Below are 17812 nucleotides of genomic sequence, written 5' to 3'. Positions count from 1 at the left end.
GACCCCCGTCCCTAGCTTTCCTTGGTACCTCTTTTCCTTATGCCTATCAGTCTCTGTCCTGGCCAGTGAGGGAGAGAAAGATATAGAGAGAGATTATATCAGGATAGTTAAGCGGGAGTGGAGCTAAGAGAGGTCAGAAGGTAGACTAGTAGGGGAGAGGAGAGTACAGAGGCGAAGAGAGAGAGAGCGAGAAGCAGGCCAGTGGAGGAGAGAAGAGGCAGCGGTAGCGCTGGGGGAGTGCGGTCTATATGGAAGCAGATAAGATCAGGATGGAACCCTAGAGTAGACAGGAGAAGAGAGAGAGATAAGATCAGGAGCCAGAGAGGAGGGTTGAGTGGAGACAGGTGTGGTGAGAAGAGTGTGAGGGAAAAAGTATAAAGACGGTCATCTGGAGGAAAGGCACACCCAGGCGAGCTTACTACCCTGCTTAGTTCACTCAGGAAGTCAGTGAGGGAGTAAGAGAGAGAAGGTTGCGACCTTTGGGCCCTCCCTAGGGTAGAGATAGACTAGACAGCAGGAGTACCCTAGTCATATTGATCTTCACTACGACGGGACATTTTGGCGTAGGGAGACGGCTAGGGAGGTGGAGGCCCCCTCCAGGCTGAGGGAAAGGCCACCTAGGCCTCTCCTAGACTGCAAGCCTCAATTGCCATTTTTGATAAGACAGTTTTGGTAATAAAATGTATTAATCTGTCACGTGACTCATCGACAACATTGCCACAGGTATCTCTCATTGCATATTATACAAGATACAACTGAACAGTTGATGTATCAAACAAAGGTCTGTCCAAATATTTAAGCCACCATAAATGGTATATATTTTTCACAAAAAATATTTCAACGAAAACAGCTGTGGTGTTAGTAATTCAAACAAAAAAAGGTGAACGTTCTTATATACTGAGCGAACGGTGGGTCTGTATCATTTAATGGCCATACTTTAATAATTAGAGCAATTAAAAGTATGAAATACCTCATGCACGTTGCTCATACGCCTCTGATGCAATGATGGTTCCTCTAATATTAGGAGTGATTTGAGACAGAAGGTTCATTTTGTAGTTTGTACATAGCGGGGATAGTAAGATGTGGCATTAGATAAAAACATGATTTTGTTAAGAGTATTAGCGTGTGCGAAAATTAAAATGAACTGAAACCAAGAACATCGTTTAGTAAAGCTACGTTTCCAAAGACTTCAAAATATAATGCACGTCTTTTCAAGCAAGCAGTCTATAAAAAAGTGCAGTACATTCAGCTGTCAAACGCACAGTACAACCCATTCATGTGGCACAAAAGCCATTAATGTATCCTGGTTTCCGCATTAAATTAGTGGTTTCCAAGTTTAGCTACTTGCTATTGCTTTTTGATCTCTGATTTAATGTGTTGTGACAATGTGACTTCCTGTGGTGGAGGAAAAAAACGTTTCCTTGGAACAACATCTACTTATCTCCTTTAGCTGACAAATTGTTTACAGGAGGAAAAGTCTGGCCTGGAATTAAAGATATTTCACATTTCATGTACGGATTTCTCATTACAGATGCTTCAACTGCTTGAATTCTGATGCTGTGAATTGTTGCTGGCAGGCCCCATTACTAGGCATGTTCATGCTTGTTCTTAACCATTGCAGTTATCCTGCCGCATGGGTAATATAAGCTCAAGTAGCAGTGGAGAGCACAGTGTCAAAAACCAAAAAGCACAACTCATGAGCGGTGATGTGATATTTTTCCTGGCCTTCCATTTGCTCTTTGCCAATGTAAGGTAAAGTTGATACATATATATATATACACGCACAAATGTAAAAGACAGCACATTAGCGCTCACAGCAAAGGGTTGGGTGGAACGGCCATGCCCACAGAGACGTTCAATCCCAGGGTTCGAAATTAAGATTCAATGAGCAGGAGCTAAAACCAGCTCCTAGGTATCAGGCATGACCCAGTAGGCAGGAGCTAACACTGGGGAACCAGGAGCGAATACCCAACGCACCTCAAATCTAACTTCCACATGAGATGCACACTAACGTTTTGTCCATTTTGGATAATTCATTGTATTTTAAATGTGTACTGGATGTGCCCTAATTCTTCTTCATAAGCATTCTCAAATACTCAAATTAATGTCACATATGGATGTGTGCAAGCCAACAGTTGGTCTGGGGAGTTAAAAGTAGCTCCTAGTAGCTGTTGGTGTTAAGCTAATCAGGCTCTCCTACGCTAGAACCAGGAGCTAAATAGCTCCCAGCGCAGTCAATTTCGAACCCTGAACCCCCTTAAAGGGGTAGTGTGGTCAGAAATGTTACTGCCCAATCGATCGGCCATGTATTTTAGATCATACATCGATCGTTCTTAAAAAAATAATCCAATGCAACGTACCTGTGTTTTCTCACTTTAACACATGCGAAAACGACGGGTCGGGTGCCGCCTTCTTGTACTAATTGTATCCGTTGATCCATCGCCCTAAGTTCAAGTGCCCTCACGGAACTAATTCAGATCACCCGCCCCTAATGCTGACATCACTAGACACTCATGCCCCATTTCACAACCCCAATGTACATCTCATGTCAACATCCTCTGTGCACAATCTATTGACATATCTCCAAGGAAATGTCAATATGCCTCGTTCTTCGACAAGTGTAAACAAACCCTTTCTGATAACACAGCGTAGGAGTTTCTATTACCTGCGTGTCATTGTATTTCGTTGCAAGCTTCCTTGACTTTTTTCTGCTCTTTTCAGCTATCTGCCAAGTACGACACACTGAGAACCGGTACTTATACTGCCTAAAATGAATTAACTCAGTAGCTGCTTTTCATTTCTTATATAATGGACACATATCTTTACCAAACCATATTTAAACATGTGCCCTTGCAAACCTTTAAGGTTTGAGCCTATCAATCTTGTCTTTTCACAATGTGTTTTGTAACATGGCTGATTCTTCGCTTGTCTTTCTTTAACATTCAATGTTAATGGGAAACCTCTTGTCTTTACTGTATACAAACAAAAACGGGTTTATTTACCTCACTGTGACTCTGTGCTTCTTCACTATTCAAGAACTATGGCAACAATTCAGCCCTACCTGTATGAGCCCGAATATTCAGATGAAAAAATCCTTGAAAGAGAAAATACTCGAGACGATGTGGAATCAGATGAAAGTCATGAGGATCAATCACCAGAGCCTGAACCCAGTCGCATGGACTACGTTTCCACCTGGTCTAACGGCCATTGTTGTGAGTTTATGCCTACTCTGGTGGAGAACTATTGTTGCAGAAAAAACTCTGGCTGCTTGGCCTACATTGCCGAACAAGACAAACCACTGCTATGTATTACCGAGCTGCGTAACTTCAGGGCCGCCCTACCTTACAAGATCTGTGTTGCGAATGATGATGGCCTTATGCACGAACTTCAAGCTACAGTTGACCCTCATAATCCAAGTAACTAATAAGTTCAGTCTATATATGTTGTGTGTTTGACGACTGAGATGGCTAACATAATGGGCCTCATTACAACTCAGGCGTTAAGGGTTAACGCCACCGTTAACCCTTAACGCCTGATTCTGATTTTAACGCCTGCTTCTAGCAGGCGTTAAAATCCATGGCGCTAACCTGCCATGGTGCTAATTACGCCGCCGTAATTTACGGCGGCGTAATTAGCGCCTTCCCCACTCCCATTATGCCCTATGGGGCAAAAATGGGAATGGGGAAGGGAAAATGGGAAATGGGAATTTACCGCCCCACTCACCTTGGAATGGGGCGGTAAATCCGCCATCCACCATGGTGTAAACCGAGTTTACACCATGGTGGTAAAGTTGGTGCACTTAGCACCAAGGTTGTAATGAGGCCCAATATGTTGTTCCCCTACATCAATACATCTTCCATGGATCGCTGACAAACATTTATTTCGGTAAATTGAATGAATTATTCATTCTAATCTGAAACCTAAGTGTTAATTTTTAGATTTATCATCCGAACAATTACGTTTCTTTCACTTGGAAGTATCTCCTAAACTGTTGTTGCTGGAATGTGCGTTCACATTTCTAATAAGATCCCTATTTGAAATCACAAGTAGTGTCAGTCCTTTGCACAAAAAGGTACTTTTTAAAGCATAACAATGCCTTACATTTTACACGGTAGTGCAAACAAAAAAAGTGCCTATTGGGTTCATTCAAATAAACTATTTCTGCATCTCTTACACAGGTGGTACAGACTTGTGGCATTTTGTGCCTTTACATGGTGGATTCATGAACGACTGAGATTTCACATTCGACGAGTAATACCTGCCTTTTTGGTTCGAGCCATCCATGATGAATTCCCCAGTGACCCCAAACAATACAGTGGATGTATACAGACAGTATCTCGATGGCAGGAGTATAATTGGTAGTATCATTTGCTTTAATAGTTCAGTTCAATGAGAGCCATTCCAAACACACATTCACATCGCATCCTTTAAAAATAGTTAATTTGTTTTAAATTACCATGTCTGTCTTTACGTAGACCGCACTGATGGAATTCCAGTCCGTTACCATGGAGGAGACCACAGACATGTCCAACATCATAATGGTGAGGCGAAGCAACTTAGACACAAACATTTTCTTATTGTTTGATGTGGTCTACATTATAAGACTAATGTACATTTTCTATTGAACAATGGTATGAATATATACACCGATTAAAGGACTGTGAGGGTACATCGACCACTATTCCATAGTCAACAGCAACCTCACTCACCGTTCAAGTAATCTTTTTAGAATTTTCCTTCAGATGCGACTATAATAAATATGTATTTGTTTAAGTTGAACTTAAAACATATTGATTATTGTTATGTATAATATTAGCTTTCGATACAAACTGGCTTGTTTCTTTGTCAATATCGACCATCTTTTACATATAATTTTATTTTGATGTTACATCTTTATTATTACAATTACTGTTATATAGGAGGAGACAGAATCTTCAATAACATACTATTGTTCTACTGCAACCGGTTTGGAGGATGAGGTATGAGAAGTGATAAGTTATTGATCTATACTAATAGTTAATGACTAACAATATCTTTTTTACATTGAAGTTAACTTATTTTGAGGATAATTTGCAATACTGTCAGCATATTGCAAAGCATTAGATCAACAACCTTGATGTATTTGGATTAAAGGTCTATATAAACTACAATAAAATACAAATTTATCGCAGAAACATATGCAACAATGAAAGTAACCTTCAGAAGAATGTACTTTGTCACTGAATAACATAGACCATTTCACTATATGAATGGTGTATGTTTTTGTTTATAAAATTAAAGTTACTCACTCTAGTAACTACAGTACTCATAGTCCATAGTCCCCTTTCCTCCATCCTTGTGGGGGGTCCCCCAACATGGGGACGGTACCGGAACCTTTGGCAGCGGAAAATTGAGCTTTCCCTTTAAATTTAGTAAAGCGTATGGGGCGTGGTCTCGGCATGGGAACCCCCGCCGAGGCCCAGTTCTCCGGGGCCTCACCTCAGTCCCCTTTGAACACATCAGACGCTTAGATACCTGGCTACTCCTAGTACATTTCAGCTGTTGGCATACTTGTGGGGGAAGGTGGGTGCAACGTATGGAGGAAAGGGGACTATGGATTATGAATACTCTAGTCACTACAGTGAGTAACTTTAATTACTCATATGTCCTGTCCTCTTTCCTCTGGCCTATCCTTGTGGGCGATTCCACTGAACAAGAACATAGGGTGGATCTGTGACAACCTGCCTCCTATCTAGGATGAAGCTAAAAGGTTCTTCAGAACCGCCTGCCCAAACCCCGCATCGCCCCTTGAACTGGTGTCCAGGGAATAGTGCCTAAAAAGGCCAATTGAGTGACCCAAGTAGTCACCTTGCTGATGACATCCCAAGAAGCATGTCTCTGAAATGCGACCGCCGTGGCCTTAGCTCTGACCACATGGGCATGAATCCCCTCAGCAACCGGTTTGCCCATAGCTTTGTATGCATCCAAAATGGCCTCAACCATTCAACGGGCAATGGAAGCCTTGGAAGCCTGTGAGCCAGTGGAGGAGCCCCCAAAAGTCACAAACAATGCCTCAGACTATCTGAAGGGTTTCCTCTGGGATAGATAACACTTGAGGACCCTCTTCAGGTCCAAGGAATGCAGGGCCCTCTCTACTTCCAACTGCGGGTTCGGGAAGAACAACTGCAGGCAGATCTCTTGATTCAAATGAAATGGGGAGACCGCTTTGGGCAAGAAATATGGGTGAGTGCGCAAGATGACCTTGTCATTGTGAAACGTGGTGAAGGGCTTGCACGAGTACAATGCCTGCAACTCAGTAAACATGCGCGCAGTGGTGAGAGCGACCAATAAAACTGTCTTGAATGTCACCAAGCGGATGTCCACAGAAGCCATTGGTTGGTCAGAAACCAGGCCAGGGCCAGTTTGGCCAGATGCTCCACTGCCCCGCCCCTGCTGTGTCAGGAAGCCCCTGCAGGAGATCGGAAGATGGACGGGACCTTGGGAACACAACTGCAGCAGATCCGAAAACCAGGGTCTCGAAGACCAGTGGGGGGCAACCAGGATGAGGCTGCAACCCACGGAGGCCCAGAACCTGCGGAGAGTTCGCTAGAGCAGAGGGTTGGCCAGGAACGCATAACACATGCGGCCGTGCCAGCAGGTCTGTAAGGCGTCTCCCAGAGACCCACGACCTGCCCTGATGCACACTGGGGGCACTTGGGTTTCCGAGGAGATGCAAACAATTCCAGGTCTGCGAACCCCCAATGCTGGAACTGGGGCAACAAGGAGTTGTTGTGCAGCTCTGACTCATAGGTGTTGAATCCCAAGCGACCCAGCTGGTCTGCTTCTACATTGCTATCCCCCGGCAGGTGGACTGCCAAAATCCAAATCCTCTCCGTAAGGGCCCATTCCCAGATCAAAACAGCCTCCATGCATAGGAAGGGGAAAGGGTGCCACCCTGCTTTTTCAGGTAAAACACTGTGGTAGAATTGTCCGTCCCGACCAGAACTGACTTGTCCCTGATTAGGGGCAAAAACACCTCGAGGGCCAGGTACACTGCTCGGAGCTCAGTAGATGGAAATGAGGGAGTGGTTCCGTCCTGGACCATGCTCCATGAAACGCAAAGCCCTCGAGAGAAGCCCCCCCAGCCTGAAAGAGAGGAGCCCATCACCACCACCAGGGTAGGCTCTGGTTGGGAGAAGGGGGCTGTCACTGAAACATTGCCATCCATCAGACTCCAGCAAAGATCAGGCAAAATGAGCTCTGGAATTGGGATCCTGCCCGACGTCTCCTGATCCCAATTGGAGGCGCCTCATCTTGAGCCGGGCGTGCTGCACAGTCAGCATGCAGGAGGCCATCAGGCCCAGAATGTGCTGGAACCACCATGCCGAGGGGTGGAGTTGGCCAGAAGGTGCCCCCTGCCTTGCAGAGGGACATGACCTCTAGGCCGTGGGGAACACCTGCAGAACATTAGTGTTCCAATGTGCCCCAAGGAAGACCAGATCTTGAGAAGGGCATACCTGTGATTTCCTCAGGTTGAGGGAAACCCACAACTGAAAAAGGGTATCCGCCAATCTCTGGCAGGAGTGCATAGCCACTTCGGGTGACCCCTACCCTCACCAACCAGGTGTCCAGATAAGGGTACAGGTGATGGCCCTTTAAATGGAGAAGGCCTGCCACCACATTCATCAGCTTCATGAAGACACGAGAGGCCGAGCAGGCCGAAGGGCAGCACTTTGTACTTAAAGTGGTACTAAGTAAACCTGAACTGTACTGCGCTTGCAGTAATAAAAAGCAACATGGCAGCTTACAGGTTCTGAAAACATACAGTGTGACTAGGGCAGTCACTTGCAGCCACTGCATTTCTTTATAGTTCTATAGTGCACCTCTTTCTTCACGTGGAACATCCTTAGATAATCTGATGAGGGTGAGGCATCAGATTCTTCCTCCTTCCCACCCTGGTAGAGCCTTTGGTGGTATCCCTTCCTTAGGGCCATACTAATGGTTTTCTCTCTGTTATTCCTCACAGCAGATTTATCCCCACCAGCTCTGGTGCACTCGTCTGGCCTACTTCTTCTACCAAACAACCCTCCATCTCTTCTACCTAATATCTTATTTCCCCCCATCTGCTCTCTTTTTCTGCCAGGACTACTTCTTTCCTTCTCTGCTCAGTATGTCCCTCGTCCCTCCACAACCCCCTCCCTCCACTTTTCTTTCTCTTGTTTCAAGTTAGTTTTCCTCCTTCCTCTGTTAATATCCCTCTGTCACCTCTCCTCTGCCTCCCTCCTCTCTGTGTCCCCTCCATTCTTCGCACCACTCCATCCCCTCGACCACCACCTTACTCTCAGCTTGAAATTGTTCACCTTACTCTCAGCTTGAAATTGTTTGCCAATCAATGCCTTACTCCTACAGTATCGCTTGGAGCCCCTTTTATATTCCTCCACTACCTGCCATTGAGCATATGAGCACAGCATTTGTGGCAGCTGGTTGTCAATCGAGAGGGGTGTGATGAATCTGATGATGTCATCACTCCTTTCGGGATGGTAACCTTTCCCCATGTGGCATGGGGATGGCAGCCACTACCTGATCCTGACCCTGGGGGCGGTTACATAATGGAGCACCACATAGGGGGAGGCGACCCTCAAACAGGAGATGCATCATCGGATGAGACATGGTATCCACCGTTCCCTTTTAGTGATAACCCTTCCATTCCACAGGCCTTGATGGCATATTGTGACGATTCCCTTCGACCATCCACAACACCTATTGGTAAGACCTCCCAATACTCTACACATAAAACACCAAGAACTGCCTACAACTCCCATACATCTAGAAATACTGGGACGAGGAGGCTGAATGGAGTAATGCATATCACCAGGGACGAGAAGCACCAGATACGATCTAGTGGTTATGAGGATATGAAGAGCTTTCCGCAGCATGGAGTGAGGGAATGCTACCTGGGAAAGCTCCTCAGTGTTTACTGAGGGACTGTGAGGACACCAAGACCACTGTGGAGCTGACAGGCTCGGGGGGAAGGCAGGAGACAGAGGACTGCAGAGGCCAGCTCACTGTGCGAGGCAAGGAAGAAGAAACTTTCTAGCGGCCACAGGAACCTGAAGCAGCCTTACTGCCACCCGAACACGGTGCAAGAGCCCAGAGGAGAGCGGGAGCCGTGAAGGCCGTACAACATGTTCGATGAATCCGGGGAGCGCGCAAGGGGGCGGGTCGGGTCATCCGAGTCCTACCTCCTGTCTACCCCGAGGGAACCGGAGAATAACACAAGAAACCGGTGAGTCTTAGAGAGAGAGAATGGGACACTAGAGCGCTTCGGCAATGCTGTCAAAGAAAGATAAAAGTGCATGAAGTGAATGAGAAGGAATATGAAATCCAATATTACCCGAAAAGGGCATACAGATGAATGTGAGAGAAAAGCAAGTTTTCTGTTGTATAAAGTAAATTAGATGTTAAGCCCTGGTAGGAGAATAAACCAGGCAAAAGCAAGTCTGCAAGTGTGTGGAGTAAATTGTATAAAAACCCCTTGCAGGGAAGTACACAAGGTCAAAGTCACGTTTACAAGTGTGAAAGAACCAATCACATAAAGACGCCCTGGCAGGGGAATTCATCAGGCAAAGTCCAGTCAGAAAGTAAAGTTTGTGGAAAAGAGTCTGGCAGGGAAGTACACCAAGTGTCCTACAAGGCTGGGGCTTACATTCAAGTTGATTTTTGTATACAAGTAATTTGTTGAACAAAGAGCCCCAGAGAGAATTCATGATATTGGGGGTTTGAGGTGTCTTGAAGAAGAAACCTGTGAAAAGGGGTTGTCCCCTGGAATTGCGATCTTTATCCATTGGGAACATTTGTGTTGGAGTTACACATTTCTTTTAAACTTGAATGTTTGGGAATTTACAAGGCCAAAGACATTACCCATCACATATTAAGAGTTGCTTTGTAGAATGTGAGGGCAAGGATAGGATTTCGGACAGTGTCGGACATTTTGCTTTGGACATCTTGATACTGGACAAGACATTTTGATACTGGACAGACCTTTAGTGTTGGGTGAGCTAGGGAAATACCTCCTATAGTAGGGCTAGTGAGGCCTTTTCAACCCCCTTTTATTTTGAATAAAAAGTGTATAGCCAAAACCATTAGCTCACTGCGCCCATATCTCATTCCTGGATCCTCACAGGGGGCTTTCTGATTGGTGACTGAACTACTACCTTGCCATGCGAGTCTAACTGTAAAGTGGGCCAGGTTGTGGTTCCACCAACCGAAGGCTCAAAAGGTCCACCCACCTCCACCTTGAAGTCAGGTAGCCCAGTGTGCCTAACATGCAGTCGCCACTCTGGAGTCCTAGAGGGATAGGTGCTGGATCTCCACACCAATACACTCCTTTACACCGTGGTCTGGACTCCAAGCCTCCCCTGGCCCTTGTGGGAATGCTATGCGCATCTTATCAAGTTGTGCATCACTCCATTCCCGGTGGTAACCTCTCCCCATGTTTGTTTCCCGGTGGTTGGAATATATGTATCCCAGTGTCCCTTGAGGAGGTTTCCGTAAGTCAAACTTTGTGATTCTAAAATGTCCACAGTTCCTGAATGCATAATGCAGCCCACATTTAGGTTGCTCATGGCACGTTGTTTGTAGCGAAATTGGCTATTCATGAGGCTACAGTTGGGGTGGATGTCCTGGGGTATCCCACTGTATATTGCCAATAGGCCAGCATTGCAGTAAATGCATTTGTCTACAGCCCCACAGTCTCCATCCAGGGATCAATTCCATAGCCTCAAATATGTAACTTCATCACATAACTCTCAACTATCAATATCCACCAACTAATCCAACAAGGAAAATAATAAAAACAACACTATCATGATATTATATACGCTTTCATGACAGATTCCTCCCACTTTCAATAGCTGTTTTCATACATGTTATAACGCACGCTAGTTAATTTTACTCAATGTATCAAGAGAAGGTTGAAGGGCTGAGTCAACCACACACGGGATTCACACATTTGACTGCAGGGGGCGTAAAGAGATCTATAAAGTGAGGGCTTATTCCGTCACCTATGTGGGGGGAAAACAAGCCTAAGCAGAGTATAATAATATTGGTAAATATGTTTTTCACATATCAGGGTTTGGAGAATGAAAATTCAGATGGCATGGGAAGAGCCCGATTCTATCCAGAGGGAAGATATGGTGAAAGCACAATTTGGGACTATGATGAACAGTAGGTCCTGGAGATGGGGTGCTCAAGTCCAAGACTTCAAGCCTATTTTGATACCAAGATGATATGGTAACTCAAAGGCTAACTGGATTTAATGACCTGACTTGAAATGAGAGCTCTTTATATGAACTTTAGGCTGAGTATGCTTCTTTGTATGGTAAAGGTCAAGAAGAATTGTCTGAGGGGGAACTGCCTGAGTGCCTATGCCTTCAGGGGTATATGAGTTAGGAGGCGATCCATTCCTAAGGGTGAGGTGGCTTACATCACTCTTAAATGAGTACAGGTGGCACTGTTATGGAGCTTCTGTACTATTTCACCAGAAGTGAATTTTGCAGTTGCTAACTTTATTTTGCGAGAACTATCCTCAGGTGTGAAACCTGATTCATAAAATGTTCAATGGCTCAGCTTGCTGGGACCCGGGTGGCCTGTTGGGTGTTATCTCTGGAATCCTCGCATGTGTCCCTTGAAGGAACCTATGTGCAAACATAAGTTTCTTCTTCATTTCTCACATTACAAGAGGCAAAGAAAAGAAAGAACTCAAAATAAACAGTTCCAAATATAAACATCAACCATTCAAAACTCTAAAAATGTGGGGTGGAGGAAAAGTGAGGAGAAAACTTTAGGAAGACAGGGCATTGTGAAAAATGCAGGGTATGTGTCCCTTCTGCCCAAGGGGGAGCTACCCCCTTAGGGACTAGGGAGGTGAGCCCTGTAAGCTTAACACCCCCTAAGGAACATGGCAAGCAGGATCCCACTAGGGTGACCCTCGAAGCCCCCCTCAGAGGACAGGCAGTCCCTATACAGGGATATATGTTATCTTCCCTTGTCCCAAGAGCCTAAAGGTTGTGTTGGTTGCATGGGAATTACGCAAATGGCAAGCATAGTTTTGGACCCTCTTCAGATAATGTCTGCATTGCAGGAGAAAGACCCACCCCCTCGCTGTAAAAGGGATAAAGATCCAATCTGGATTGATGTGCGAGACAGAGGTAGCACACGGGGCGGCAGAAGGAGAGGAATCTTTTATTGAGAGGTGTGGCAAGAAAAGACGAGCACCTGCTCGGCGTGGCAGTCCCAGCTACGGCCAAACCCGCAGAATGCTTAATGTGCCAGAGAAGCCCAGAGCAGGAAACTATAGGGCAGTGTGAAGTACTCCAGCGAGAGACGAGTGGTGTGATGATGAACCAACACCGAAACACTGCAGCAGCCCAGCGAGAAGGGAGTGGCAGCTCTGACAGACACATAACTCTGAGAGTTACTGGAGAGCAGAGACCACAGCGACTTACGTTGTGAACGCCTACCCCCAGGAGCACCGAACAAGGACAGAAGGTATTCGGTTGCTCTAGGGAGTCGGGAGTCTACTCCTGAATTGGAATAACCATGAAATCTGTCAGGTGTTCATCTGTACTGACGTGGAACATCTACAAACCTTTGCAAGGGAGGCCATGATTTTCCCCTGCACATTTTGTGCATATTACGTCAGCTGGAGTGGGGTCGTGCAACGCATGTCTGTCCCCAGGAAAATTCCTCTTGGGGTGCTGTATTGGTGGTGCAAAGACAACAGCATAATGTGCTGGACAATTGGTCACACATTCACAAGTTCATCATGAAAGGTTGTTGGGTGGTCGGGGGCAGATCAGTGGAGGAAAAATTGGCAGGCAGTCTGCAGAAATAGAAAAAAATAAAAACCAAGGACAAGTGGGAAAATAACAAAAGAAATAATCACTGCTTCTGCAACTACCCTGGTTCCGCACCTAAATTCAATTTTAAAGGATGCAAGTATGGAGGAAATGGGATTGGAAATAGGAGTAAGGGTATTGCAGGGAACAGGACTTTTTCAGACTGATCAATGATGCATGCCTCTAATGGACCCCCCTTTTTAGGAGGCACAATGATATAAATTATATAGAGCATTGAGAAGAACATGACTAAATTAGACAAAACTGCAAGACATATACCACAGCAACTGGCCAAGAGGCAAACTGAAAATTGACCTGGTGGAACCAATGAAATAAATGGCAGCCACAGAAAGTAAAATGACTAAGAAATAGTACCAACTTTGGGCTCCTACATTAGAAATGAAGTTGGTCTCAGCAATGGTGCACATAAGAACGTTTTGTTGGCCATTGAGAACAATGACCTCTTTACATGACAATGTGTTTTAAGAATAGGTAGAGTGTGAAGAGTACCAACATGATTATTGACAGACAAATGAGCGAGACTACTTCTTCTAAATGGTAAACACGGAAGTTGGCATGGAACATGGCGGTTGCCAAAACCAAGTCTGCAAAGGCAGTCCAGCCAAAACTAGCCCTATTAGAACTGGCCAAATGTAAACTAAAACCCCAAAAATACTCTGCAATGCCCAATACCTGCCCTATTGTTAAGGTTGATGAAGCTTACTTGTTCGGAGTCCTCTGTCAGCTGGGTTTGGGGATATTTACAATGAGGCAATGAGTAAAGACACTCACTAGCAAAAATACTTTGCCAACTGGAAGTCATTGACTGGTGTCACACTGCCCAAGATACCACCGAGCTTTAGTTAACAGTTACAAATATTTGCACAGAAAAACAGAGTTTTGGAGAATGGTAGTGCAATGTACATGCCCCAATTGGTGAGCCATGCAGAGAATTGGCGGCACAAGTGCATTGTAGTTCCTCTATAATATTGCGGTCGAGAAGGTTACCATTTAAACCTTTGACTGTTTTGTCCAGCTTGTGACTCCATTCTTAAAGACCCAAATAAAACAAATGGTATAGTACATGAAATAAATACTATTCACATTCAACAGACAAAGAGAAGTATGACTCTGAAAGACAGACAAATGTTTTGACTTATTATCGCTGACCTTGTAAGTTACCACATTTTGAATACTATAAATAAGGCTTAATCAGTTCATACCTGGGCCATTCAGGAAATCTTTTATTTGCAGAGTTATGAAGGGAGGAGGGATACCACTTTTTGTATCCGTCTCTCCTGCTGCTGTTTCCAGCCAATTTTTGGTGTAATCCAGGGCTTCCGGAAGAGTCTTCCCAGGATCTGTTGGAATAAGATGGCAATCAAATATGTTAGGTGATCTAATAGTATTAATATCACTCATTTAAACAGTTCACTCTTTTCCTGCCAGTGTTCACATTTTATCAATATTCACGTTAGATTTGTTCATAATGTACTTATTCAAGAATCTTGTTCTGAAGGAGCTGCAGAACGTTCAAATTACTGAGTGCACCGAGGCATTTTAAAGGTTAGTCTACTAAAACAGAACAAATGAAAGAATAATCTACATGGATTTCTAAATGCCTGTAGGTCTCAAAGTGTTTCCCGAGCACAAAATTGTTCTCAGCTTCTACTGCAGACACGTGTGACAAGGCCTTGGGGTGGCAGGGTGGAACTCTCTCAGCCGGGGATGGAAGCCCTATCAGGGAGGAATCAAGAGCAAGTCCTGCCCTTGTGGTGGATTGTGGCAAGAGAGAGGGACCCAATTCCTGTTCCCCCTTCTGTGCCAGCATGTTCCTTTGTAGACAGTGATCTTCAGCATCGCCTCTTTGAGCATGTACAAAGAGGTGTTTACAAGCACCAGGCCATAACACCTCCTGGACTTGCACTTCCACTGCCTACAACCCTGGACTTTGTGCTGCTATATAATTGACTAAAAAGAAAAAATCGAATTTAGCTGTGTGCATTCCTGCATTGTTTCCGTTTCCTGTTTAAAATCGATTCTAGCTGTGCCCACATCCTGCATTAGTTATGCTTTAGATGTGCTCACATCCTGCATTGGTTTTGCTGTTGCCTGCTTAAAATCGAATTTAGCTGTGCTCACATCCTGGATTGGTTTTGCTGTTGCCTGTTTAAAATCGTATTTAGCTGTATGAATATCCTGCATTGTTTCTGTTGCCTGTTTAAAAATCGATTTTAGCTGTGATCACATCCTGCATTGGTTTTGCTGTTGCCTTCTTACAAATCGAATTTAGCTGTGCTCACATCCTGCACTGGTTTGGCTGCTGCTTTCTAAAAATCGAATTTAGCAGTGCTCACATCCTGCTTTTTACTAGAATGTGCTCACTGGTTACCCCATCCACCCTCTGTCTGGTCTGTTAACTGTTCCCTCACCCACTTCATGTCCCATTGTTTCTTCCCTATCCTGTTGTGTCTACCTGTGTGCTTGCTACCTCCTTGCCTACCTCCTCCTCCCACATACCTCAACTGTTCTTTTACAGTCGCCCTGGTTCCCTTGCCATCTTCCACCATCCTGGCTCCCTTGCCTGCACCCTCCTCACTGACACCCTTGTCTCTTCTGCCTCCTCCTACCTCTTTCTCTCAGGCACTCTTAGCGCTTACAGGGAGGACCTCTGTCCTCTGCAGCCCCAACGTAAATCTTCCAAACGTGGCAACCTGCTCCATGTTGCCACACTAAACTCTTGCTCCGCTGTTAAGCACTCCTCTGACATCTGCCACCTCCTTGAACTCCTGGACCTTGATGGTCTTGTTCTTACTGAGATATGGTTCAAGGACAGCTCCGTCACATGTTTTGACACACTTCTCTCTGAAAGCTACAAGATCCTCTCTGTCTCTGTTCCCAGACCCACCAGGCTAGGAGGTGGAGTAGCCATGATCTTTCTTGAGTGGATCCCTGTTTCGATTATTCCCACTCAGGTCTACTCCTCCTTGTCTGTAGGCTCTCTCTCTCCCCTGTCGCTTCTCTTACTCTGGCCACCTTCTATCGGCCACTGGGCCAGTCCACCCTCTTCCTCGGAATGGGCTGAGCTGGCCTCTTCTTTCCTCTCCTCTCCTCCTCTTCCCTACTCCTGCTGCGGGACCTCAACATCCATCTTGACTCTCCTGACTCCTCAGAACCTTTCCGCAACCTGTGCAACTCCCTTTCTCTTTCCATTCTACCCTCTGTTCCAAAGCACACTGCCGGCCACACCTTGGATGCTTTCATCTCTACTGACATCCCACTCTCTACTCCTCGCGCTTCCTCACTCTCATGGACTGATGATTCTCTTCCCTTTTCTCACTTGAAGCTCTCCTCTCCTTAAGAAATGGCACACCCTATATCACCTTCTGCCTTCAAGGTCATCAAACCCATGAAGAGTGTCCGTGGCTGCCTTTGCCTCCACCTGCTCTCCTCCTTCGGCTGACTTCCACCCTGATACAGCCCTCTCTTATTTTGCATCTCCAACAGTCTTGACATTCTTGCCCCTGTCATGACGGTCCGACTGAAGCCTCCCATAAAGTGCAACTCTTGGTATGACTCTGATCTGGCTGCCCTTAAACGCAAGTGCAGAGCAGCGGAATGGAAATGGGGGTCTTCAGGTGCAACGTCTGACAAACTGGCCTTCCGCCTTCTTCAAAGGCAATATAGACTCTGCAACCGCCCCAAGAAAAGAGTCTACATTCAAGCCTGCATCTCTGCGGCATCTAACAACACTGCTGAACATTTTAAAGTCTGCAAGGAGCTGGTCAACCATACTGCAGCCGCATCCTCTACTGCACCCACTCAGGCCCTTTGTTCAGCACCGGCTGCACATTTCAGCACTAAAACACTGGACATCCTGTCCTCCCTCTCTTCCGCTCCCCCTCCTGCACCAACATCTCTTGGGCCCCACTTCGGGCATCCCCATCCACTCCCCCTCCCCTGTCACACCTGATGAGTTCTCTAGACTAGTCTGATAAACACCTCTTCCAATCAGGTGGACGCCTACCCCTCCAAAAACATCAAGGACAATACTGACACTCTCGATCCAGCCTTGGCTGACCTCTGCTACCTCTCTTTCGCCACTGGAGTTTTCAGTCTCCGCTGACCTGTCTATTCCGGCAAACTATCGCCCGATCTCCATCACCCCTTTCCTAGGAAAACCCCTGGAAAAGCTGGCTATCACCCAATTTACCCTCCACTCTGAATCTGTTGGCTTTCTCCATGACAATCAGTCTGGCTTTAGAGCATCCAAAGGCACGGAAGAACAAGTTACTCTCTTACCTGGTAACGTTCTTTCGATGGGATGGTCTGACGACGTATTCCATATCTATGACAGTAATCACCACAGCTGTGCTGCTTTGGAAAATCTTCAGCGTCTGCGTCCTGAGTCGATGACATCGATACGCCGCCCTCAAGGACCTCCTCCGACGGCACTGGATGTTATAAGTAGGACGCACGACGCCCTTAGCCTCAGTTGTAGTTTTTTCCCAGAACGTGTGCCACCTGTCTTCTGCCAGTCTGACACACAAAGCTTTGCGGAAACATATGCTGTAATCGCACAAGAAATTCTGTAGCGGGGAAGGTAGAGAGGGAGCGATATGGAATACGTCGTCGGACCATCCCATCAAAAGAACGTTAACAGGTAAGAGAGTAACTTGTTCTTCGAGGGGATTGGGTCCTCCGGCATATTCCATATCTATGACAGACTCCCAAAGCAGTACCAATGCAAGGAAGTGGGAAAAGAATTTAGAAAACAGAAATTTAGCATGCCCAATCAAATTGCGGAGTAAAGGACCGCCTTGCCAAAGGCCAGATCCTGCCCCCGGATGGAATCGAGGGAATAGTGACATACAAAAGTATGTACCGAAGCCCAGATGGCTGCATCACAGATGTTTCAAATAGGAACACCCCTT

General features: G+C 45.8%; 1 protein-coding gene across 7 annotated transcripts in view; it reads right to left on the bottom strand.

Annotated features, from left to right (window-relative positions):
• The window catches only part of VPS13B (vacuolar protein sorting 13 homolog B), a 3421660-nt gene that overhangs the window by 704443 nt on the left and 2699405 nt on the right, over nucleotides 1-17812 (bottom strand). For all 7 annotated transcript variants that reach the window (XM_069621427.1, XM_069621422.1, XM_069621424.1 and 4 more), the window contains one exon: nucleotides 14102-14239. In XM_069621427.1, coding sequence (XP_069477528.1) covers nucleotides 14102-14239 — 138 coding nt within the window. The remainder of the gene's footprint in view (nucleotides 1-14101; nucleotides 14240-17812) is intronic.

This window comes from Ambystoma mexicanum, chromosome 5q (assembly GCF_040938575.1).
Source record: "Ambystoma mexicanum isolate Mex_15411 chromosome 5q, UKY_AmexF1_1, whole genome shotgun sequence".
Taxonomy (NCBI): Eukaryota; Metazoa; Chordata; class Amphibia; order Caudata; family Ambystomatidae; genus Ambystoma; species Ambystoma mexicanum.
The sequence above is the reverse complement of the archived record's forward strand: the minus strand, read 5'-3'. Positions and strand labels throughout refer to the sequence as shown.